This window comes from Rhagoletis pomonella, unplaced genomic scaffold, assembly GCF_013731165.1.
Source record: "Rhagoletis pomonella isolate Grant_MI unplaced genomic scaffold, Rhpom_1.0 Rhpom_scaffold_00001, whole genome shotgun sequence".
Lineage (NCBI taxonomy): Eukaryota > Metazoa > Arthropoda > Insecta > Diptera > Tephritidae > Rhagoletis > Rhagoletis pomonella.
Window position 1 is genome coordinate 35,549,175 of NW_023458555.1, and position 27,276 is coordinate 35,576,450.

At 34.6% G+C, this 27,276-nt stretch overlaps 1 protein-coding gene across 2 annotated transcripts in view; it reads left to right on the plus strand.

Moving 5' to 3' along the window:
- The window catches only part of LOC118743617 (maternal protein pumilio-like), a 678,449-nt gene that overhangs the window by 92,674 nt on the left and 558,499 nt on the right, over positions 1–27,276 (plus strand). For both annotated transcript variants that reach the window (XM_036476391.1, XM_036476383.1), the window contains exons 4-6: positions 1,831–2,066; positions 2,766–2,901; positions 14,583–14,701. In XM_036476391.1, the coding sequence (XP_036332284.1) occupies positions 1,831–2,066; positions 2,766–2,901; positions 14,583–14,701 (491 nt within the window). The remainder of the gene's footprint in view (positions 1–1,830; positions 2,067–2,765; positions 2,902–14,582; positions 14,702–27,276) is intronic.

Below are 27,276 nucleotides of genomic sequence, written 5' to 3' on the forward strand. Positions count from 1 at the left end.
CACATTACGGGCATAATCAATCAATGAATAAATTCAGCAAATGAAAAACGCGTATGAGCAGCAGAAGAGGAGAATTACAACAAGTGACTGCATACATGAGCAGACAATGTGCAGTTATTCTTCACACTTATTTTCATTTTTATTTATTATTTTTAATTTTTAATTTTTTATTTTTAATTTTTATTTTTATTTTTTATTGCAAATGTGCTTGCACTTAGTAGAGTCAACAGATGTGCGCCTGTGTATCTCCATTTGCTTACTAATTCAACATTTTTTTTCAATGCATTCAGTCATTTCATGCCATAAATTGCAAACGGGTCAACTGTGACCCTACACAAAAATAAAATGAAAGGCGTAAGAGTAAAAAAAAAAAATCTAAAAAAAGATGATGGGAAATGCATTTGAGAGCGAAAGTGTGTAGTTGTTACTCTGTATGAATGTCTATTTATATTGCACTGCAACAGGAACTTTTATGAATTGAATGACTTTATCAATGGACGTTGTTGACTGACTTGACTGACTGTCCGACGACAACGACGATGATTGCATGCAAAAACTAGGTGCGTCCGGCGGAGAAATAATGCATTAAATAGATTAGATATTGCTTTCGTTGTTGTTGCTGGAGCTTGTGATGACTATGATGATGATGATGGTGATGATGTTGAACGCAGGCCGGAAAACCGGAAATGTAAAGGGTTTAAATGTATTTGGATTTCTCGTTTGCAAAAGTTGTTGTAAATCAGGTTTTTGTTGCTTTCACTATTGCAGATACTCGACGGAAGGTGGCCACAATGTACATTAGGGCGGGAAATAGCACAGGAGCATTGAATTATAGGTGTAATTCTAAGCAAATTTTCCGAAGAAATAATGTGTCTAAAATCAATCTAGAGATTGCCAAATTGTGAAAATATTTTTCGAGGAAAATGTGAAAAATATTTTTCGAGGAAAATGTGAAAAATTTCGCTCTGGCGCTTAAGCTTAATTTTGGATTGTTATTTTAATGCCATTTAACTTCCGTTGGGATTCAGATCAGCTTTATTTAAATATGCCAAACTGGTGGCAACACTGTTGCTTGCCCATTGAAATGTTGCATCATTTTGTACTGAACAGCTGATTGGTCTTTGGCAATATTGATAAAACTACCTATTTCTAACTTTTGGTTGTTTGGTACAAACACAGGGTTGCATATCTCATATTTAAAAAAAGACAGCCAGTGTTGCCGTTGAGAATTTTCAGAAAGTCACAAAAAAGGGGTAAATGACGAAAAAAAGGGTCACCATATTATTTTTGCTTTTCTTTACTAGTAAAAGAATAAATCTGAGAACCAAAGTGAAAATCAAATTTACATGTATTAAGTATAAAGTAAAATAGCAGGACTTGCTTTGCACAAAACAGATTTGCAAACATAAACCGAAATCGATTTGCATTTCCTTTAAAAGTTTTAAGTGATGCATTTTTTGGTACTTACAGTAGGAGTTTTTTTTTTTTAATAGCATGGTTCTGTTTCCTTTAAAAGTCTCTGAAAAGGGGCAAAAGTCGCACATATTTTTGGAAAAGGGTCAAAAAATCAAAATTTTCAAAAGGTGGGTCAAAGGGTATTGATTTGCTTAAAAAGGGTCAAATAGCCCCTTTAGTCGCACAACGGCAACACTGTAGCCAATATTGGCCATTTAAGTGCAGCTTAAATGTATGATCTGAAAATGAATTGTTGAAGTTAATCAACAATCTACTTAAGTAGGCCATCTGAAATTGGGCCTTTAAAATTTAATACTTTTCTCTAACTAATATTTTAATTTAAAACTAATTATTTTTCATTTCTATCACTTGCAGATCACCACATCCACTGCCAAGAAGCTATGGGAGAAATCCGATGGCAAAGGTACCACTTCGGGTGGCGTAACCGGTGGTCCTTTAAATCCACTACACATACCCGGCGTAGGCGATCATCCAGTTTGGAAAGACTCTACATGGTCAACACAAGGCGAAAATATACTGGCACCGCCACGCCCGCGTACTTTTCCACAAGCTCCAGATACGAATACGAGCACCAATGCCGGCATTTTGAGGTGAGTAAAGCTATTTTTGATAACAAGTATACGTAAAAGTTAAACGGATTTTTTAAACGACATTTTTTAGGAGTAAACAAGTTTTTTTGGAGTAAACGAGATTTTTTTTTGGAGTAAACGAGATTTTTCAGAGTAAAACGAGTTTTTTTCTGAGTGAAACAAGATTTTTTCGGAGTAAAACGAGATTTTCGGGAGTAAAACGAGATTTTTTCGAAGTGAAACGAAATTTTTTCTGAGTATTATATTTTTTTTTCTGGACATATGGACAACAAGATGCGGAATATAACATGACTTTGTGTGCTTAGCGGATTTTTTTCGGAGTGAAATGGATAATAAAACGGTAATTTCCAGGCTTGGCGGGATTTTTCGGAGTATAAAGATATTTTTCGGAGTAGATATTCCAGAATTGTTAGGTTTTTTCAATATTTTTCAGATTTTCTTTTTTTGGGATGTAGTTTTTGTATCGCTCCGGGACTTTTTGGGACTTTATAGACTCCTCCCGGATTTTTTTGCGTTTTATTCGGTACTTTTCAGTAATATTTATATTAAAAAGTAATCTATAAAAAAATTATTAAGGTACGCATGAAAAAATCGTTTTCTTCTGCTCGAAATGGTTTGTTTGTGTCCTAAACTCGTCACTTATTATGGCCTCAGTTTAAGTCAGTGAAATAATATCCTTTTATTCTCTCTCTTTTGCAGCCCACGTGATGCCACCAGCGGTTTGGGTGTTAAAATGGTCGAATATGTGTTGGGCGGCTCACCGACTAACAAGGAGAGTCCACTCTCCAGCCTGGAGCCACGTTTGCGAAGTCTGAAATTCGATGACAATGATAAGGTAAGCTTGCCAAAAAACCGAATTGTTGACAGATATAGTATGTAGTAAGTTAAATTTAGGGTGCGTTGTTAAGCTGACCCTCTTATATTTGAATATATATGTACTTTTCTATACTTTTATGCGAAATAATTCTATATTTCCTTGCCTAAGGCGCACATAACATCTGTTCCTTGTGTGCTACATAATACAGCGTGGTTGCAGTTTCGTTTAAGGCACACATGCAACCATACTACTTATGTATATACACATGGATGTATGTATGTATGTAGGATGACATTTGTATGCGTTTAAATTACTACAAATATGTGCCTAACTACATTTGGGTCCCTCTACTACAGCTTATCTTCCTTACGAATGCACTGCTGCCCTATCGATTGCCCTCGGGTTGCATATGTACTTGAAATGCATTTATTACAATTGTCTCGGCGTTTTCTTCGCATTTCGGTTTACAGTTTCGGAAATTATTGTGTATGTATGTACATATACAGGGTTACTGGGAAATTTAATACTTAACCCTTCGGCTATATGTGTTTTGGTCTGACGAGCAATAAACTCATTTTAATCCTTAGTTATTGAGGTCTCTACGTATTCCTTCAGGCTAAAACAACGGGAGATCCAGGAAGTGTGCCGTTCCAAATGGGTTTGTCCAGAAGGAGAGGAGCGTTAGTTGAGTGGGCTTAAGGAGGCATGGGAAGAGGTGTTGCGAGTCGTGTAGTGACTCTCTGCATGCCGCGCACTCATTGGGCTTATCTGCATTTATCCTACGCAGGTGGGAGTCTCGCGAGGCAGATGAAGCTTTGCCTCGTCCACATCAGGTGCCTATGTTCCCAATCCCTGTGAATGCCGTTTATGACCTGTCGGTACGCTATCGGGTCCAGAGGTTGTTTTATGAACCTCTGGACTTCGTCCGTTAGTTAGTATAGATACCGTCTGGCGTGCCTATTCGAGGGCTCTGAGCAGTGATCGGACTTCTACCACATTGTGGTAGAACTACCACTTTTTTGAGCATCTACCACTTTTATCACACAAGGTCTGAAGTCTACCACATATTCGCGTTTTGGGGTAGTTTAATTTTTGCTCGACCTTATTTTTTTTGTTTTTTATTTTGGGAGCAAAAATTGTCCAACACTAAACATAATATGATAACAAGAATGAGAGAATTCAAGATTTCGCGTTCCGGGTGGCGATGGGATTTAAACATTTTAACAGGTTTAAAAGTAAACAAAGCCGAATGGAAGGTTAAAATAAAAATAAACTATCAACTATCTTTCTGCCTATAAAGCATAGTGGTGCGCGTCCTGACGGGGAGCATCTTAACCGCGTCATGTAGGTGGTGCTTTGGCGACATCTGAAGACATATTTTGGCATGTCTATAGCTTCGTCCACTGCGTCCTGGGCATAACGTAACTTTGAAACGATTGTCGTTCAAACGATACTGACAAAACGACGTCGTGAAAACACTGATTTATGCATTTGTGTTGCTGTTACCTGTTACTGTTACTGTTACGTGAAACAAAACTAAAATCGTGTTGACGATATCGCACAATCGATCAACCAATTTTTGGTTTTCATGAAGCAAGACAATCTCGCCATGATATCGTTCAGACGATTGTCGTCATAGGTGATTCATGCCCTGCTAGTGCCCGGTGACCACACGGGCGCTGCATTGTTTAGATGTGTAACACATGTTGCGTGAATGTGAATCCCAAATAGGAGATTTGCATTTCATACGACAACCAGCCGATTTGAGGCAGACGGGGCCTATGAATACAAATTTTCTTGGAATGCTACTGAAGGAGATGGAAGCAATCTAAGAAGAAAAAGTATTTATTAGGTATGTATTAGGTTTCTTTAGCTTGGTCGCACATTCCTATAACACAAAAGCTATTTTTTTACACCGGAACGAGTCGTAACACTATCGTCCTATACTATAATGGTAACCTCTCATGGAAATTATTAAAGTCATGACACAGTTTTCCGAAAAATTTTTAGTGAAATTTTTAAAAATGGTCTGTCAGACTACAACGCAAGTTAAGCACGTCAGTGTTGCCAGAACTTTTTGGACGAACCGGCTAAATTGGCAAATAAAACCGGCTAAAAAGTTTCAACTAAATTTCTCATGTTTTATTTAAATAAATCACGAGTAAAAAGACTATTTCTTGGAGAGAAGTTACAAATTCGAGCCGGAAAAAATTTTGCCAGCAAGAATTTGTAATTAGGAAAAACATATGATTGTGGCACATGGTTGGATTTTTTGTCGACGATAATTTGAATAAACCAGTTCGTTAAATTTAAAAATTTACAAACGAGCGATTTTAAAATGAAAAATGTTAGTTAATACTTGTTTACTTAATTAATTTAGTTAATTCCAATGATTTGAAAGGTATCTGATATTTTGGGTGATAATTGTCTTCCCTACAATACAAGGCCTTTTCATACTGACCGGTTCTCAATACACTCAGATAGAAACCAATACACATAAAAAACGCTGTAAAAATTTCCCTTCAATTTTAAGGCAGTAAAACAACGACCTTAAGTTAACATCAACCGAGGCCATATGTTGACAAGGGATGCAAAATCACAGTTACACAAAAGAACTGGTCAGATTTTTTCAGAAATCCCTTCAATTCTGATGTAAAATATGATGCCAAAAGACTGCAGATCTCCCATTTAGATGACCGGTCATATGACCGGCAGATGTGTCGTAGGATTCCCAGAGACTTTTGCTTTACATAGAAATTTGTGCTCTTTTATTTTCATTTTGACTCACTTCAGTGTTGGTTCCTTTAATTCAAGTTGGCATTCGGGTTTTGGAATTTAAATAAGTTCTCAGCAAAAAAGTTTGATTAAAAAAATACATATGGGTACATAGTGCTCGAAAATATCAATTTTTCCCTTACCTTAAACATTTGGGAGTGACCAAAAATGATGTTTTGTAATTTAGGCAGAATTGAATATGCGCTATCTGGGAAGACAATATCTACATGTAATATTTATTCTGTTTGTTGGCACTATATCCAAACACAAACGAATCTTAATGCTTGAAACACAATACCCGGCGAACGGCAAATTTCGCCCAGCAGAGCGATGCCGATGACCAACTTTCGCCCAGCTAATTCGCTTACTGAAACACAAATAGAGCGGTATTCAAGAAGGAAGCTTTGACAACGAAGAGGGAAAATACCAGCAAGAAGAAGTTTAAAATATAGAAATAGTCTTTAAATATAACTACTAGTAAACTTACGTTTTACTAGATTAATCTCTGATAGAAAAATATAAGGTATATTATCTTACTTTTAAACAAAAATTACGATAACTTTTAAAGTATGGTCATCATGGCCTTTTTTTGTCGTTGCCGCTGACCGCGGCGATAGAAATAAATCTATCGTCACGAACAGTCGTCGAGCAAACTTCGCCGTTTGCTTTTGTTGTGCTCGTTCTCATATAAATCAGTGTGTTTTAATTATCTCGGCGAACATTCGCGACGAAAAACGCCGGTGTTGTGCTTAATGCTTAAGTCTCTTAACAGTGAAACAATTTCTTATTTTCTTTCTTATTTATTTCTTTGCGAATACAACTTCAGACTTAAAATTAAGACATTTATAAAAAACATTTTATGAAGCAAATCCCTTCTTCATTTAAAATAAAAATAAGCGAAATAGGCCCAATTTCATACAACCCTGCCTGACATGAAAACGACTAAAATGGCAACACTCTTTGGGATATAAAACTGCATACTTAAAAATTTTTCTCCAAATTCTGAATCGAAAGTTGTATACAAATTTATTGAATTTTCATGAACTTTGCACAAAGTTCAGAGATTTTATTTTTATGTTTTTTTGGTGTAGTATGAACTATATTTGTATAAAAATTTTCGAAATAAAATTAGAATAAAAACTGCATATATTGCGAAAAATTCTCGTGCCAACACTTTTGTTCGTTGCTGTAAGTAATTTTTGTTGTTTGTAAATCAAAAGGAAAATTATCTTCATTCAAACTTTTCTCCTGTGTAAACAGTTTATTTTTTAATAAATTATAATAGTTTAAAAAATTATTTAAAAGAAAAATATTCTACACCCTGTATGTATGTAAATAAAGCCTGTGGGCGACGTTTACGCTTTTTCTGAGATCAAAGATTTTTCTTGTACATATTTGCTTTTCACTTACGTTAGAACGCCTTCTCAAGTACGAGTACATGCAGCTTGCTCGTACCTACCTCCTTCTTCGCTCGATGCTTCCCTGGTCTCTATTACCATTTACGTAGTTTTAAGTTCCCATTTTGCAAGTTTTTCACACCTCAATCCTTAGTTTTGTGTGCTTTTCAATTGCGTTCACTTAGATTTTTGTTGCTCTGCGCTCGTACAGATGTATGTCAATATGTATATCCGTAGTTGCCTCAAGGCGGCCAAGACAACATCGACTTGGGTGGAAGAAGCAGTTATTTCGGTTTATTAATTCTATTATCCATTTGAAAGGAAGTTAGTAAATTGACTAAGAAATACATGAATACATACATATATCGTCGTCTAAAGTACAAAACCGCGTATGTGAGGTTGCATAAATTATTTTCTAGAGAGTAAAAACGCTCATATTTCAAACTGGTTCTGTTTTTTATAAAGCAATCGCATATCTGGCTAGTATATTTCAGGACGAATGGACAAGGATTGAGCCAAGAGCTTGTGTGGGGAAATCCAATTTTTGGCAGCAAATATCAGTTACGCGGTTTTGTACTTAAAACGACAATATATGAATGTGATAGTTATTTAAAGCAGTTTAACACTTTCTTTGTCTGAAGACCATTCTCTCCTGTTTGTTTGTGAATTTATTGCTTTCGAAAGATGTTTGATAGTTGCTTTTATAACCTTAAGAAACAAAAGCTAATCGATTACACTCGGACATTTTATTGTGCACTTTCAAAAGTTATGTGTATTGGAATTTAACACCGGGACTTTTATAGTTTGATATTTTCCCATTTAATTGCATTCCATAATTCCACGATAGACAGAGCTGCTGATATTAAAATTTTTTTCGCTATTAATTGTTGGCATTTTTGGTGCAGCTTATGGATGTACAGATGCAAAAAGTCGACCATAACATTTTTACCCAAAATAAAAGTAAACATCCATTTGGTATAAAGCTTGAATTCTATCAAAGCAGATGCAGTTTTATGTCGATCAGCTGTTATGGAACCTTTTGCCCGAAACAAACCTTTTAGGCAGCCCCTTTTAAGTTTTCTGTATAGCGTAAAGAAAATTAAGATCGTTCAAGACCAACCTTTTGAATAATCATTGTCAAGGAGACTTTTCTTGAACCTGGATAATTTCTCAATGGAAGGTTGTTTTATTACAATTTTCTCTAACAACCAATAAAATGAGATATAATATACCGATCAAAAAAATTATAGCCGCACAAAATTTTGACAAGTTTTAACATAGTTTTTTTTTTGTTATTTAATTTTGGTTATTTTTTTTATAATAATATAGTTGTTGCAAATTAAAGTTTTATGTTTCTTTCTTTATATTTCATCATTTTTCTGTAATAGATTTAGGAAATATTTGTTAGCTGTTAACTCTATATGTTTGCAACTCTATGCTTTGACGTTTTACTCTCGCCGTTGTTCGTTGGAGCCGTTATTTCGTTACTATAAATCTATAAATTGGCTCATCTCTAGAAACGGGAAAATATTCTACAATTTTCTTTAGCGGCGCAAGCATAGGGAGCGCAAACTGAGAAATAAACGTTTTGTAATAAACTATTTATCTTAATCGATTGATTGTACCATTCGCTCCCAGACTCCGCCTTCTGATGGGTTTTCCGGGCAATTAAAGACCCATTCTACCCCTTTAGTGGACAATTCCGCTTGCAACGTCTGGCAGTCAAACACATCTACAAAGCGCTCAACTTCGCCTGCTACTCCCACGAAGTTCTTACCATTGTCCGTACGAATTCTTTTTCGGACCCCTCTGCGATTCATAAAATTACGCATAGCTAAAATGCAAGCGTCTGTTGAAAGATCATATGCGACTTCGAGGAGAATGGCACGTATTGACAGGCACGTGAACAGTGCCACCCACCGCTTCTCGGTTCGACGTCCGATCGTTATACTAACAGGGCCAACATAATCCAAGCCCGTAAACGTGAAGGGTCGAACGTAGGGTGTCGTCCGGTCTTCCGGCAATAAACCCATCATTGGCGGAACAGGTTTCGCGTTTTTTAAGACGCATGTATTACAGCTTGCGATAACTCCGCGCAAAACTCTTCTTAAGTTAGGAACCCAGTATTTTCTGCGAATTTCACAAATCGTTGCTTCGATATTTTGGTGAATCATCCGGATGTGCTCATGCGCAACGATAAGTTTTGTAACGGCGTGATTTTGAGGCAGGATTATAGGGCACCGACTCTCATATGACAACCAACTGACGGCATCAAGGCGACTGTATACTCGGAGGATTCCTCTGTCATCAATGAAAGGAGACAATGTGCACAAACGGTTATCGGAGGGCAGAGAATTTCCGCTCTCGATCTGCTTCAGTTCTCTGGCGTAGGATTCTCGCTGCACTAATCGACACAGTAAATAATCCGCTTCTGCAAGCTCCGCTGCTGTCAACCCGTTGGTCTGCGACGAATCGATCCTTCTACGGCAATAGTGGAGGAACCGTATCACCCAGGCAACTACTCTTCTTAATCTGGTAAACGAAGAAAATCTATTAAAGTTTAGAACATTACTACTCACGACAATGAAGGCAAATTTTGTGCGAATCTCTTCCTCGTCATCTTCAACTTCATCAGCGACGTCAGCGTCCTTTGGCCAGAGTTGCTCGTTGTTGTACAGAAACTCAGGGCCAGTGAACCAGCGGGACGAAGGACTGAGATTTATTGCCTTGTTGGGTCGCGTTGCCTCGTCAGCCACGTTTTGGTTCGTCGGAACCCATCTCCAATCGGACGGCTTAGTGACGTCGAGAATTTCAGCTATCCTGTGAGCCACGAACGGTTTATAGCGGCGGTGTTTATTAAATAACCACTTAAGAACCGTTTTGGAATCGCTCCACATAACACATCGGTTGGCTCGAACGCTATGTTCACTTATTATAGTAGTCATCATGCGAGTTCCTAACACAGGTGCTTGTAGCTCGATTCGGGGAATGGTGAGCGGCTTAATGGGTGCGCTCCTAGTCTTGGCATAGACAAGCGACACCTCGATGATGCGATTCATAATAGTTCATTCATAGGTTTAACAAAACCCGTGTAGATCCAAGTTTGAAAGTTTGTGCAATATTAAAAAAAAAAATCCAACAAACATTCGAAAAAATTTCGAGCTACATATTTTAATTAGACTTCCTAGAAATAGTCTGCAGTTTTGTAGCCCATTTGACTCTGGTAGGAAATTTAATTTAAAAAGCTTGCAAGTTTTTTTTTTTAATAATACACAAAGTTTGAACCTTTTGATTTCCACGGGTTTTCTTAAAGGAGGAGCTATGTTTTTATAGAAAAATAACCAAAGCAAGCTTAGTAAAGAAAATGTCTCTAGCGCTAACACAGGTCAACCTTGTGAAGATTTGGAGTGTAAGGGCTACTGACTAGGGTTGGGACTAGGGATGTTAATTTTTTCGGCTTTTTCCGATCCCGGGATTTCCGGGATGGCGTTGTCGCAATCCCGGGATTAGTCCAGGAATTTAGATATTCGTTACTTTTCAACAACTTGAATCGAAAAAAATCTTCTATATTGTTTGAGAAGCTCTCCTACGATAAAATAAATAATAAATGAATGGGTTTGTAACCTACTTATTTATTTAAAGAGGCGTTTTTTTTTTCTCTGACCGCACGATTTAGGTTGAAGGAATTTGTGATTTCAGAGATATGATTAATTCCAAAAATTGTTAAAAAAAATTCAATGCAATGTAGAATAAAAATATGGGTAACAAATGCATTAGGAAATTTCTTTAGAATTTAAAGAATTTAAATTTTTTTGATTCACAAGGACGAATAGGTAATTTTTAAGCTGACATAGTTAGAAGAACGAAATTCGACGATAATATCGAGTTTATATTGCAAAATTTCCAGGATTAACATTTAAAATGACATTTTCAATATTTACCAGCCCTTCTGCACCAGAAACTTGAATCTGTTTAAATTCTACAGGATTTCGTCATATAATTTTAAGTAATAAGTATGGGTATTCTTCTCTAAGAACGTTTTTATGAATTTTTTAAATCATTTTTGAATTACTGACGTCAGAGTGAAAAACTAAAAAATTATTGAATTATTAAATAAAAAAAGAAATATAGCCAATACTGGTCAAGAAAAAGAGGTTTCTATTATTGCCATCAGTCCGAATTACAAATCCCGAAAATCCCGGGATTATTTGCTAAGAATCCCGCGATTTTCGAGACCTTAAAAAGTCCGGGATACCGGAATTAACATTCCTAGTTGAGACGATACCTCAAAGAATCGATTCTTGTAGTCGTTTCCCTTTCTGATGAATCATCGATTTCGTATTATCAACGAATCGATTCGATTAATACAATGTATGTATCCTTTTAGTTTTTCTTATTTAAGTTCAAATAAAGTAAACGTACACCTTAATTAGTATATGTAGAGAATAAGAATTAAATACAAGATAGCGATCAAATAAATAGATATAAATATAAATAAATATTAATGGCAAACTCGATGTTTCCCTTTCTGACAAGCCTTTCTTAGAAGAACCACATTTTGAATGAAAATAATGTTAATCGTGATTAAGATTATATATTTATGGTTATAATTTGATTCCATGCACTTTTAAGGAGGGACTGAACCGATTTTGAACCGGCAAACCGCTTTTTTCTATTAAATAACTGAAACATGAACCGAACCGAAATTTTCCGCAAGTGTTTCATCCGAAGCGAAAACCGAACTACTTTTCATAAAGGTTTAAAGGTTCGTTTCAACCAATTTCCAATATATAAATTTACCCGCTCTTTTCTTTTTTTTTTAAACATGGTAATACCGACCATGTTTGTTTAACATGTGGCAATATCAAATGTAAAGGCAACCCATCTCATTTTGGCAGACACTTGACACTTAACCTTCCGCGTTGTTGCATTTGACATTTGACACTTGAACTTAAACTTGCTAGAGATAGCAAAAATACATATAAACTAACAAAGGTAAAAACTACTACAAATATTGCGGTATCGAGGTACAGTATCGATATTTTTACTCGAACATTTCGTTAAAAGCGTCGATGCCAAAAATACTCGGAGAGGAACAAAAAGTATCGATAAGTATTATCGTACTTACGAGTAGTATCGTCCTATCCCTATTCCTGGCACTAAAGAACATAAACGCTGTCGAAATAATGTGCTCAGAACCAGAAGGGAACTCGTTAGATAAATGTGATTGAGCAAACTACTTTAAGGCAGATCTTAGTTAGGAAAACTTATCCATAAACATAATAGTTTTATCTACCGCGAGAACGTACTGTACTCAGCATCCGAGTGAGACTTGCAGACTTCTGCTATTATCTACCAGAATTGGGTGTCCCAACACCCAATAAGTATGTATATAGCCCCAGTCCTCTCCAGACTACAGAGCGTAGTGCCATATTCCCAGTAGATGAACATAGGCTAAGGTCGTATTTTTACTGAAGTTAAACTTGAGCAGATGCATTCTTCCTTCACACCAATTATCCTCAGCTCCTTTCTCCTAAAAGGCATGCAGAAAATCTTGGATCAACACATCAGGGAAGTCAAGCCAAACGGAACGACCACAGAATAAGAACCAATTCTATCAAGCAGGCAAATCCACTGAGACTGCTATTCATAGCCTTAGTGTAAGAACATTGCTCGAAATAGGTAAAGGGATGTCTGAACTCTTTATCAATCGCGTGGGAGTAGGTACTTCTTAATGAAGCTAGTTTAGGTGCTGGGTCACAGTGACATCGCGCGAAACTGCGTGCCTAATGACCTGGCATTGGACAGGCACCCCTAAAACGATATCCCTAGATAAGAAATAACTAAGGATTCTTCTGCCCTCCTGCGGTACACTCTTGGATGGTTGGACCTAGTGTTAGCTCGGCGAGCGCATACTCTACTAAGTACTTAATAAAATGGACAAAAGAAAGCGATGCTCCTTTTGTGACGTAAAATAGGAAAAGAAGATGTTTCTCTTATGCAGTAAATGTTTTTTAGGGCTCTTTAAAATATTTTTGCAGCGCAAAACACGAGCGACCCATCGTCACCACTTAAATATGCCGTAAAACACGTTACCTCTCAAGGGCTGGTGATGGGGGTTCAGTCTGACAGGCCATTGTGCGATTGGTATTCACGCGGTAAGACTAGGAATTTCAACTGATACCTTTGTATCAGCTGTCAAGAGTAAGATGAGTTGGAATCATCTCCACGCTTTCTCTTAGACTGTCCAACCTTCGCGATGATAAGATGGAAGCACTGAGCTCTCAGGGATCGAAATTAATGGTATCCGTTCAGTTTTTTCGTTGTAGCAAAAAGGAAAATCTCTTAACAACGGCCACGAATCCAGGTACTGCTTCAGTAATTTACCGATATCGTTGAGTAGTAATGAACACAATATTCTCTGCGACGGCTCATTTTATTTGCAATGATGTGATTATAAACAGAAGTAGTAGTGTGAAAAAATTGCAAAAACTTTTTTTAAGAAATAATCAACTTTTAAAGCGCAATTTTAATTTTTTCCTCTTTTTTAAAGATTTTTTCGCAGTATGTATCTCCAAATAAAATGAACGTAGTATTATCTGCGATTACTACTTTTGTTTGTCAAAATTGTGGCTATAAATATTACTAATGATAAAAAATTGCAAAATTCGTTTCCAATAAATATTTAGCTTTTAAAGCGCGATTTTTGGGTTTTTTGCTAGATTTTTTTTTAAAGATTTTTTTTAAAGATTTTTTTTAAAGTTTTTTTTTTGTAATATCTCAAAATGTAAGATCTGACCCTTAAATTGTCTCGCCCACGATGTTCAGCGACCTTGAAAACATATTGTACGGATAGAAAGAAGAGTATGTAATTTTAACCATTTGGGGCGGAAGCACAAACAAATGTTAATATTTTTGCACCCAATTTTCAGAAGATAGTTTTTAGCCATAATGGAAGCTAAACAGCCAAGATCGTCAAAAAAAGAGGCACTTAAATTTTTTTCTGGAGAGTGTAATATATGTAATCACAGTTTTCTCAAAAAGTTACCGAGATACGATTTTGGTTTTGATCGAAGTTGATTAGATACTGAAAAGTCGACATTTGCTATACTGCAACAATATTGCGGATGGTTTTCATGTGGGATTAAAAATTCTTCTACACTACCGTGTACGAATATATTTAGTTACTTTTTGCCTTATATTCTTTCGTTTGTGAAGTCCCAGAGAAAATTTAGTCCTTTTCTGAAACGCTTACATATCATACATAAAATATAAGCGTATGTAAAGTATATACGAAATAAACATTCATCACATCAATAACATGTATAACATTTAGTTTCCTTTTATATGTAAAACAACAAGGTTTTCACAATACTTCGTCGAATCGACGATCATTAGTACTAACGTATATAAAATATGGTTAGTACTCTAGGGTTAAATTAGGTACCTTAATATTTATTTCTTCTCCATAGTATTTTCAACTCATGCCTGCATTTACTCATTATTTTTTTCTTGTTTTTTTTGCAGTCACACGATGACAAAGAAAAGGCCAATTCTCCGTTTGACACAAACGGCCTAAAGAAAGATGACCAAGTTGCAAATACGAATGGCGTGGTCAATGGCATTGATGACGACAAAGGATTTAAGTGAGTACTGAAAAACGTTTACAGAATGATTTAACTTACATACATATATAAATTTGTACATACATATATAGATTGAGTAAGGATAGTCAGTGGTAAATAATTGTAAAACGTATAAAAGCTTGCTAACAGCAAATTTATATATTTAAGTAGTGGCCAATGGGATAATATCTGTGACCAATTGATTTTTTTTTTGTTTTTTTTTTTTGTATTTATGTCTTGCACTCCGCTGAGTGCCACGAAATTTATATAATATCCTGAAAATCGAAATGTTAAGCGGTTTCTCTGTTGATTCTCAAATGGTTTTTGATTTCATTGACTAACTAAAAAGTAGAAACTGCCTCTAAAGCCTCTTATATTAATTATCGTTTACCGGCAAACCAAAAATCGGTTATTGTATAGAGATAAATACTTCGCTGTCTTGAATCTTCGAGCTTTGTCTGGCCATGGCATTAGCTACATAAGAATTTCCTTCTCTTCAGTGTTTTTTTCGACAAGCCAGAAAGTGACGCTGGTCATACTCAAGAAAGCTGGAATAAGAAAGCAAATAATCGCCCTCATTACTTCTGATCCTTTTTTAGATTACCTTTGATGACATGGTTGCCTAATATGCATCTCTGCCGAACAGATACCCCCACCAGCTCCTTTTTCCAACCTCGAGTTATTGGTATAGATTCTGTACGTTGGAGCTGCTAGCACCGAGCGACAGTAAATTTTACACAAAAAACAATTTATTTTTTCGCGAAACTATACACTGCCGGAAAAAGTATTGGCATAGAAAATTCTTCACAATATGGGCAACAATTTTTTTCCGTGATTTTTTTTTTTATAAAAATATGGTTCATTCTACAACAAAAAACATAAAATATAATTCCTTAACTTTGTGGAAAACTCCCTAAAATGCAGGAAATTTTCATGCAAATTTTCAACTTTATAATCAGATTTTTAAGAATTTTTTTGAGTATGCAGTTTTGCAGATAGTAAAAAATCGCATTGGTTTTTGAGATTTTTTTTTGTTGAAGGTTTTTTGCATTTTTTCCATACTTTCCAAAAAAAAATTGTATATGGAAGAGACTGCGTGAAAAAAATTGCCAAAAATCAACGGTAATTCCTAGCTACTTAAAACTTGTACTTTATTATAAGAAATTTGATGGGCTACAAATCTGCATACTCAAAAAAAAAAAATCTAAAAAATCTGAATTGTAAATTTGCTGAATTTTCGTGAGTTTTGCACAAAGTTTAGGAATTATATTTTTATGTTTTTTGTTGTAGAATAAACCATATTTTTATGAAAAATTGGTGGAAAAATATTAGAAAAAAACAAGTAAGAAAGTCTAAGTTCGGGCGAAGCCGAACATTAAATACCCGGCGCAAGTATTAAATATATGTTTTTTCACCTTTCCGAAACCTTCCGCTAGATGGTAAGCCGGGGTGTATCAATTTTGAGTAAATTAGCGTCGTTCAATTTCGAAATATTGAAGTTTCCAGCATTTCTTAAATTTACCGTTATATGAGAATCGGCCGTTATTTTAGTCCGATTTCAATAATTTTCAACGTTTTGCTTACACGTGGCAAGTACAATAACCACACCGAGTTTGGTACAAATTGGTAGAACGGTTACTGATATACTTATATGAGATCATAAGTGGGCGGTGCCACGCCCATTTTCCAAAGTTTTACCATAATCGTATTTCTTGGTAAAGAATTGTTGCAAGCATCAATTTTGAATAAATTAGCTTCAATATTTACTGATTTATCGAAGATTTTCTATTTCTCTAAATTACCGTTATATGGGAAGTAGGCGTGGTTATTGAGCGACTTTAAAAATTTTAGGCCATTTGGTATGTTGTGCGAAGGCCAACAACTGTGCCAAGTTTGGAAGAAATTGGTGTAGCGGTTACCAAGATATACACATGTAACCATAAGTGGGCGTGGCTACGCCCATTTTCCAAAAATTCATAATATTCTTATTTTTCGTCTAAAACTTATTATAAATATCAATTTTGAGTGAATAATCTCCAGTAGTTACTAAAATATCGCAGTTTTCGTATTTCTGAAAATTACCGTTATATGGGAAGTAGGCGTAGCTATTGAGCGATTTTAAAAATTTTCCGTCATTTGGTATGTTGTGCGAAGGCCAACAACTGTGCCAAGTTTGGAAGAAATTGGTGTAGCGGTTACCAAGATATACACATGTAACCATAAGTGGGCGTGGCTACGCCCATTTTCCAAAAATTTATAATATTCTTATTTTTCGTCTAAAAATTATTGTAAATATCAATTTTGAGTGAATTATCTTCAGTAGTTACTAAAATATCGCAGTTTTCGTATTTCTGGAAATTACCGTTATATGGGAAGTGGGCGTGGTTAGGGTCCGATTTCGCCCATTTTCAATACCAACCTACCTTGGATTAATGGAAACCTACATACCAAATTTCGTTGAGATATCTCAATTTTTGCTCGAGTTATCGTGTACACGGACGGACGGACAGACGGACGGACGGACGGACAGACAGACATGGCTTAATCAATTTCTTTTTTCATCCTGATCATTTATGCATACATTTGTCTATATCTATCTCGATTCGTTTTGGCTGTTACAAACAACCGTTATGTGAACAAAATTAATATACCCTTGTGCAAAAGTGCGCTCGGGTATAAAAAACAAAATTGTTGTCCATATTGTGAAGAATTTTCTGTGCCAATACTTTTTGCCGGCAGTGTAAGCAAATTATAGTAAAACTGCTGTACTTAATTCTTCTCTCTGATGTCAGGATTTTTTTTTTAATAACTGAAATTTAAGAAATGTGATTTAAAAAAAAAAATATTTAAGAAATTCAGTGCAATGTACAACAATGCGGGTATCATATAAAAGAAAAAATATATAACAGAATACATTTTTTTGGACTAATGGGTATGGAAAATGTCCTTTAAAAATTTTGTCCTTAAATATCACTGAAAATTTGCAATATTTTTGATTTTTTTTGTTTTGAAAAATAATTGTTTGACGACTAATATACGCATGACCTCATCATAGAATTTTGTCCAGCAAATTTTATTAACTTAAAAAGATAAAATTTATTAAAGCGCATTTTCAATACCTACTCTCCCTTGTAAACCACAAAACTTCATTGTTTTTAAATTCTACAGAATTTTCTCTCTCATTTGTTACCCATATAGCTATTCTACATTGCACTGATTTTTTTAAATAATTTTTTGAACTATGTAATCATATTTTAAAATTTCAAAGTCCTTTGAAAAATTATCCTGACGTCAGAGTGAAAAACTAAAAACGCAGTTTTACTATATTTGGCCCACAGTTTCGTGATTATATCGATTCTTTCGTGTGTTTTGATTTTTTTTTTTTGTCGCACGGTATAACTAGGGAAACATATCGTCAAACTTATAAGACTACCTATGATGACAACTTAAAATACATAAAACAAGGCGGGATTGTCAAAAACAATTCGGGCCATTTGCTTTTCTGGTAAACGAGACAAGCTCTGTTTTAGAAGAGCAAACTCCAAGTTCATCCTGGCTAAACCAATTTGAAATGCCACCTATAGACTTCTAGATATTTTGGCACGATTTTCCAATATCCTTTGCCAAATTTGATTAAGAGACAAACCGATTTCGGTGTTGCGACATCTTTAATTTTTTGTTCCTTTTCTTGCGCTAAGCTCAATATCTGCCTCAACAAGTTGAAAGCCCCACGCTGGACCAGCCCATTTAAAATGTCATGAGCTTACCCCAACGCAGAGTGGCAATCGTTTTACGACATCTAAATACTCCTACATATGCATTTCATTCACGCATAAAGACCAACAACAATCATCCATATGTAATCCCAGCTCAAAATGCAAATAAAAGTCACCAAGGTCTTAGTTATGCAGATTTTTCTTTAGATGTAAACCAACAACAACGATAAAAACAAACAACAAGACTAGTGTAAGGTAAACAATAAAGAGTAGTTTTTGTGGTTACTTTTGCATTTTGTTTCGGTCTCTGCGGTTTTCGTGTGCATTGTGAGTCACCTTAAGTGGATCAGGAAGAAAGCAATATATGCGATTAAATGTTTTGTGCATACGTACATACATACACATGTCTGTTTTTAAATTGTAAATTCGTATTCGATATTTGTGTTTGTACATGTGAATAGGAATAGGAAGTCGGGGATGGATGACGTCTGAGACATGAGAAGCCTATGTACAACAAAAGTTATGTCCAACTTCCCTTCAACTTATTGCTGCTGCGGTTGTCGGCTGCTGTCTGCTGTTGTTGCTGTCTGCTGTTGTTGCATGTACCTACTAGTTGTAGTTACAAAAGAGTTTTGTTACCTTTTCTGTTGTTTCTGTTGCTGCGGATGTCTTTACTGTGTTGCATTTTAATTTGACAGCTGCCACTGATGTTTGCTGCCACATATGCATCCATGGACCTACATTTGCACGGACATATGTATTTACTATCTATGTTTGTATGTGGGTTCGTTTCAATTCTTCGATTTTAATGCCTTGCTACATATTTGAAATTGCGTGCACTGCGAATGCAAACAACAACAAATAATTTAATAAATGTTAACACATTTTAATTTCAATAACAATAGCCTTTTAGCTAAGGAAGCAATGACAAATTAAAAAGATAAGGGAGATTGGGATGATTTGCCAGACATATTTTTATTTCGCATTAAGTTCCATTTCAGATATTCTCTGTATTTAATTTTTTTTAAATAGCATGCAGATGCGGCCATTGAAATCTGTTCAATATCAAGAAAATATCAGGGACTGTCAAGAACGTTCCCACAACAGAGCCAAACGGGCACAACAGTGTTCTGAGCAGCTTGAAAGGCAACAGAGTGAGTTCAGGAACGCTTCCGTAAAGAACAAAGCTTTCGAAACGTTCTCAAGAAGAACAGAAAGAGAACGAAGCTTTAGGGAATGTTTCCAATTAGAACCAAATGATAACGATAGTATCGAGAACATTTTCAAGGAGCATCAAATAAGAGCAAAAGTCTGGGGAACGTTCTGCTAGAGAACAAAACGAGAACTCTACGTGGCGAATGAGAGGGGCATCTGTGTGTTATATAAAAAATCATTTCAGTGAGAATCGCGATTGTTAATTCTAGGCTAGAGGAAAGCTGGTTCATTTCAACTTCCCGATCGTTTATCATTAGGGTGAACTGTCCACTTATGCAACAATTTTTCATTTTTTGTACAAGAAACGTTCTCTCTCGTTGACTTTATTTGCATAATTATGTTTCAGTTATGTTTTGATTAATTTCAGTATTACTTGTTCTCGCTTTCTTTCTTCGCGAATAGTTCAGAGAAGATATGTTCCCGTTTCGTTCTCTGTCAGAAAGTTCCTGAGACTCTAGTCTCCAAATTGTTCTCCGAGAGAAAGTTCCTTAGACCCTTGTTACCTCTTTGTTCTTTGCCAAAAAGTTCCGGAGACTTTTGTTCCCTTTTTTGTTCTCTTAGAAATGTTCCCTTTGGGAACATTCCCCAGGGTTTTGTTCTTATATAATTCGCATTGAGAATGTTCTCAACAGAACAAAGAACGTACGCAACGGGTAATTTTTAGTGACTTGAAACTTGCACCTAATTATACTAAATGGCATACTAAAAATTTTTCTTAGAAATCGAAATGAAAAATTTAAAATTTCGATGAAATTTAATTTCTCGAGCTATGTATGAAATTAAAAAAAGTATTCTTCTGATTTTTGCAGTTGAGTGAACTAGTTATTTTTTTATAAAAAAAGAAGAAAAATTTGGTATAGAAATTAAAATTTATAAAATCGTCAAAACGCCAGGGTATACTTATTTTTGACGCTAACTGTATATCGGATACTAAAATTCATCGCCGTTGGTAATATTCTGGCTAAGAAAATAAAGACTTACGTTCGGAAGACTTCTCTGTTGGTATTCTAGCACAGAAGTCTAAGAGCCAATTTACACGACGACTTTTCACGTTTTTGGCACGCTCCCTTTTAAAAAAGTCTTCGAAAATCCTCGTGCATTTACACGATGACTTTGTCTTTGCTGCGTTTCTTGCGTATTTTTGACATTTAAGCGTAAATTTTTCTTTAGTCAACTCTTTCGTCCTCATTTTTAAAGCGAAGCGAATCGTGAACTCAAAGCAAAAATACGAAAAAGTGAACTCGAGAAAAGCGAAACGTCAAAAAAAAACCCCTCGATTTCGCTCACCGTGCGTGCTTGCCTACCCCGCTGACTTCGCTACACTTCTTGCCTACAAGCTCGACACGCATGACTTTCCACCCAGGGTGAAAAGTCATCGTGTAAATTGGCTCTTAGATAAAAAGCTCTCTCATTCACCACTCGCAGTTAAAAGCTATTTTGAGAAAGCACTTGTCCGTATGTATATATGTATATCATTTAGTTCATGTTGCTCCAACTGTCGCAATGGCCGAGTGAGCAGAGCACAGGCATGTCATTCGAGAGATCCGAGCTGGAGTCCTCGGGAAGCGGAATTGTTTTATCTTAATTAACAGTTTTTTCTTCTATCTAAATTTAATTTTATTTTAAGTTCTAGATTTTATTGCTGTAAGAAGAATTTAATTTTTTTATGTATTATTTATTTCTTTCAATTAAATTTTTTTAGTTTAATTTTCTTTTAATTTTTTATATTTTGTTGTTTACAAAAGATTTTTTTTTGTAAGTTAAGTTAAATTTTTAGAAACTTATATTTTATTTATTTATTTTTAACCGACTTCCAAAAAAGTGATCCATTCGTCGGAATGTTTTTTTATATCTCTTATATTTTTTATATATTTTTTACATTTTTTTTTAATATATATAGATATATTTTTTTATACATATATATTTTTTGATATTATTTTTTATATTTTTTTATATCATGAGGTGGTACCTCAGAGGTGGTCCCATAGTAATTTCGTTTAGATGCGATTATTTATCATGAAGAAGTTAACGGCACTCTTAAATTTTTATATGAGAACAGAAGTCGGTTTTGTTTTTTGCTTAAAAATTACTTGCTGATCAATTTTTTTTAAATTAATTTTTTGTATTTTATTGTTTTAAATCGAAAAGAATATTTTTTAATTTCATTCAATTTTTAAAAATATTTTTATATATTTTTTGCTTTATTTTTTTATTTCGTTTTGTTTTATTTATTACTTTTTATTGTTTTAAAAAGAAAAATACCTATATATATTTTAATTTATGTAATTAAAAAAAAAAACTTATTACCAAAAGGCGAACAGCATAACGCTAAGACCTCCCTGTTAGCACATCTTAAAATTAGTCTGTCGAAAGACAGTAGAGAGTTTTCAAGAAAGTGGCTAGAATTAACAAATGCAGAGCTGTCTGGCATCCTGGACTTTGCCTTTAGCACAATGGCCAAATTGCGTCCGAGTGCATGGCACATCCCACAAAGAGAAAAGAAGACTATTCGTATACTTTGTGTGACTTACAACTCTGTTCAACAGCAGTTTCCAGTTTCAGTTGTTGGTTACCAACGCCCGCCTGTCCAGGCACTCAGCTGTCTGTAGGTTTCTTTACTCGAAAAAATGTCACCTTACATACATATGTGGCAACATTATCAGAGTGCAACATTTTAAAGAAAGAGCACCCAATATGCATGTGAAGATGCTGAGAAAAGAATACGAAAACTTGGAAGCCCTGGCGCAGGGCAGAACAAATGCAACATTATTTCGAGGAAAGAAAACGCTATAAGTCACTGACTGACTAACTGACTGGTGGAGAATGTTTCAGCAACAGGATTTTTTTTTCGCAATTCACAATCGCATGCATTTATACATAGAGACTTTTCTTATTTTTTACAGTTATTTACAGTTTGTTTTTTACTTTGCACTTACTGCTGCAGTGTCTACCACACTGCGGTCATGTTTTCCTGCTTTTCAGTTTTGCAATTTTTATGTAGTTTTTTTTTTGCACTGCATGATTTTCTACAATTGCACATTGGTTGGCTGCTGCTTGTTCTTGCACGGTCTGTGTTTGGGTCTGACGGCGGCGGCAGCGGCGGCGCTAGCAATGGCATTGACATTAGAACTGCCAACTGGTTTCTTCAAGGTTCTTGGCGCTGACTATCGCCATCAGGCAGCCACATTTCGCAACACAACTTCACTGCAATCGCAATAATTGCTGAGTCAAAGCAACTGGAGGGTCTGCTGTTGCTATTACTTCAGTTGTGCTTGCTGTTGTTGCCCGCATTGCAGTCAACCCACCAAGCACCAAACAACACTTGTCCAACCAACCAACCGCCCAGTCAGTGAGTTAGTCAGACGAATAAGCAGCCAACGAATGAACGAACAAGTTTTAGCGATGGCAGCGGCGGCGGCAGCGGAAGCTTCAGCTCTAACATCTCCAACACCAGCTATTACGTCCATTTAGCCACTGCTGGTGTTACAAGAGCAGCGCATGGGAAAAAACTATAATTGCAACGTTGCAACAGCCAGTCAAAATAATCGCGGCGGCTGGCAGCAAAGCGACGAAACAGAGGCGTTAAAGCTGCCTATGTGGGTTTGTTGTTGTTCGTCTGTCCGCCGCACTGTCTGCCAGTCTGTCTGTCTGGCTGTCTGTCTGGCTGTCTATCTCTCTGACTGCCTGTTGCTACAACACTTTATTAGCGCTTGCTATTTTGTTGTCATCGTCACTAGTTTTCCGAGTACATTTTTTTAATTTCTTTAATACTTTTCAAGTCTTTTGTATCTATTGTTGTTGCTGGTGCTATGGCTGCCATATTTTTTACATTATTGCTACAGCTACATGCTAAAGCAAACATACGCGCGAAAATATTTTCCCAGCCGTTTTTTTTAACGCCGCCGCCGGCACGTAACTTGTTGCTGTAATGCTATACATAACACAGGTCAACAATTAGAAAGAAAATTTTGGTGCCGAGATATCGTTAGTGGGTTGTTATTAGGTGTGCATTGACAACACTAACAGGGCAACTCTGGCAACTATGTATCTTTTAACTCACCGCGGTCTTTCGAGAGACAGAAGTTTTCAGGAAAACAACTGTCAGCAACTATCTTGAAAGCGCTTCTGTCTTTCGAAAGGCTAATTAAAAGATCTGCTGTTCTATTTGCTTTTTAGTAATAATTTAAGTTCCACAAAAGTAAATGAAATCTAGAGAAATTCCTTTAAAACAACAAAAAATTTAAATAAAGAAGGAAAAATTCTTTAAAAATAAAAAATAAAATAAGTCTACAAATTAGGCTGAAATTTAAAAAAAAAATGCTTTTTAAGCAGTAAAATCTAAAAATTTAGAGAAAGTTAAATAAAAAAAAATTAATAAATTAATACATAAATTTAAATAAAATATGTATCTTAAAATTAAATAAAATTTATTTTATTGTTTTTTTAAACAATAAAATCACACGAATTAAAAGGAAATTAAATTACAAACCGCCTAGAGCTCAAAAGTGAGTTATTTATTTAAAAAAGGGAAAAATAACGTCCCTAAGAATGTAATGAAATCAATAAAAAATTATGCTTCCTTTTTAAACAGTCTAAAAGTTATAAGAAAATTTAATTATAAGACAAAAACGTCATTTAAAAGAACAAAAAAAAATTAAATACGTTTATAGAAATTAAAAAAAAAGTTTCTTTCTAAAACAATAAAAACTAAAAACTTACAGAAAATATAATAAAAAATTAAATACAACAAGTTTTTTATCAAACTACATTAAAAATAATTTAATTTTCAAACATTGAAAGTCTAAAAATCAAATGAAAAAAATTATTAAAAAGTGCATATAATATGTAGCTTAAAATTACATGAAATTTAAAAATATTTAGTTTTCTTTTTAAAACAATAAAATCTAAAAACTTAAAGAAATTTGAACTAAAAAATGAAATTAAAAAAAAAAAGAAAACAAACGCAAACAAAATAATTTACTAAAAATTACATAAAATCAAAGAATATATTTAAAACAAAAATAATAAAGATAAAAAATTAGATTTAAAAGCTTCTAATTAAATTAAGACATAAATATATGTATATATTTTTAATTTTAAAACAATAAAAATTAAAAGCAAACTAAATTAATTGAATTATTAAAATTAAATTAAATTAAAAATTATTTCGTTTTCTCTTTAAAACAATAAAATGTAAAGACTAAAATAAAATTAAGCTAAACAAAATTAAAAAAGAAAACAAAAATTCCGCTTCCCGCGAATTTGAAACTCGCGAGCCGCGGATACGCTATATTATTTGTAAACTGTGCCTTGTGTACACTTGAGACAGGTGGTCAGTGGTCAAAAACGCCGTAAGAGCTTCGGTACAAACAAAAAAAATCACTTTAACGTTAAAAAAATTATTTATTCAGACTCAGTATCGGCTAGGTTACCTTACCAAATTTAGAGGAAGTACCTCTTCTAACATTTTGTTCCATCCGTGATCCATCATTCGAAGAAATCTTCAATGGAGTGAGCGGTGACAGTGATTTTGAAAGAATAGCGTCTACAAAGCATGTAAACCTTTCACCCAAAAAGAATTAAAAGATTTCATAAACAATATAGAATTATCTAAAGAAAGGCCGATAGCCTCAGTAACTAGTGCCTTTTTGTGTAATATAATTATTTATAGTTATATTTCATTTAAATAAATAATTCATTTAAATAAATAAATAAATATCTAAAGAATCTGCAGAAGTATAGGCGTTTAGATTAAAGCAAAAAACTTATTTTCTTCAGGTACAAAAGTGACGTTCTATCGTACAAGACAGCCAGACTACGTATATTTCCCCTTACACATAGAGCTGGGCCTTATGCAACAATTTGTTAAGAAGCTACACAAAAATGGGCAATATTTTGCCTATATGATGAGAAAATTTTCTGGCCTAAGCAAAGAAAAGATAACAACCGTAATTTTCGTTGGCTAAATTAAGAATAGTAAGGATGCTGATTTCTTAAGTAACTACACCGAAATCGTAAACGCCTTGCTCGAGAGCCTTAAAACCTTGCACTACCTCCGCAGTCATCTTTATAAATTTCCAGATAATCTTGGATCCTATAGGTATTTTTTTTTTTTATATAAACAGTACCTATAAGATCCTAAGTTAAAAAAAGAATAATATCTCTTTGGCACCAAAAGCACTGTTGACCAATGTAATATTTTATTTACTGTTTGGTTTTTCATTTGCTCTTTGCCGTTTTTATTACTACATATTTTCATTATGTGTTTTCTGCACGTAATTACGTATTCTTTGTGTCTTTTTTTCTCTGGCTCTGCCGCCGCTAAATATGCCTGAACTTGGCCTGACTTGACATGGGTGCCGCTGCCGCCGCCGCCGCCGCTCTGCAGTGTTTTGGCAATAAACTTTTGCCTTGGTAATGAGCTCAAATTGACCAAAATCGCGAATGACTTAAAAAGCGTTCCGCACTTTGCACAGCAGACAGCGCAAATTTGTAGATGTGCATGGAAACTGGTTTACCTACCAGCACTAACATACTTACGATTGTCTAAATATTGTACCGAAACACAAGCGCACTGTGTGTGCTTAGCATTCCTGGGACTTTAATATGAAACTGGTTATCTATGTAGCAATTTTGAAAGCGTTAGTCATTGAATTAAGTACCCATGCAGTATCCTTGTTGAACTTGTATGGTTTTATTAGTTTATTTTAGTTATTGGTATCGATATCGTTATTATTTGTATTTAAGTGTATTTTAGCCAACGAATCATAAGAATTAACGATATTGCTATTGATAAATTATAAATGTTCTTATCGGTAATTATCAATCTTCTTATCGATAATTATCAATATTATCGATAATTATCAATATTCTTATTTAAAATTATCAATATTCTTATTTAAAATTATCAATATTCTTATCGATAATTATCAATATTCTTATCGATAATTATCAATATTCTTATCGATAATTATCAATATTCTTATCGATAATTATCAATATTCTTATCGATAATTATCAATATTCTTATCGATAATTATCAATATTCAATATCAATGGTACATATCTTGAGCGTATATGTACTATGTATACATAAAAAAAATGTTGATTGAAATTAACAAAGTAAAAATTTGTTATACATAGAAGCGTGGCAACCCTGATGGAAAATATTTTCTGTTCAAAGTTCTCAACAATACCTTTCATTTGATATCCATATTGCGATGTTTTAGATAAATTGGGTAGAATCGAATACAAGTAGCAACCTTACACTATCCTAAGAGATAATATTTTGTATATGGGGAAAGCATTGTTTAAGCACCTTCTCTTGGTACCCATGAATAGTGATAACTTACCTTTTTCTTCTAAACAAAAAATTAAATAAATATGCGATTCTAAGTAGGTGGCATCTTTATTAAAAATACTTTTGAACTAGGGATCATTAAAATACCTTCCATTTGATACCCATATTTTGATGTTTTAATTAATTTGTAACTAATTTCGAATAGGTTACTACCTTATACGAGTCTTCTCGGAGATAATGCGTATCCAGATAACCTTAAAATCCCAAACATTATCCTTGTACGAAATTTCATCAAAATCGTTAGAGTCGTTTCCGATAACCCTGTATATATATATGTAAGAACTGCTCGTTTAATGTAATAAGAT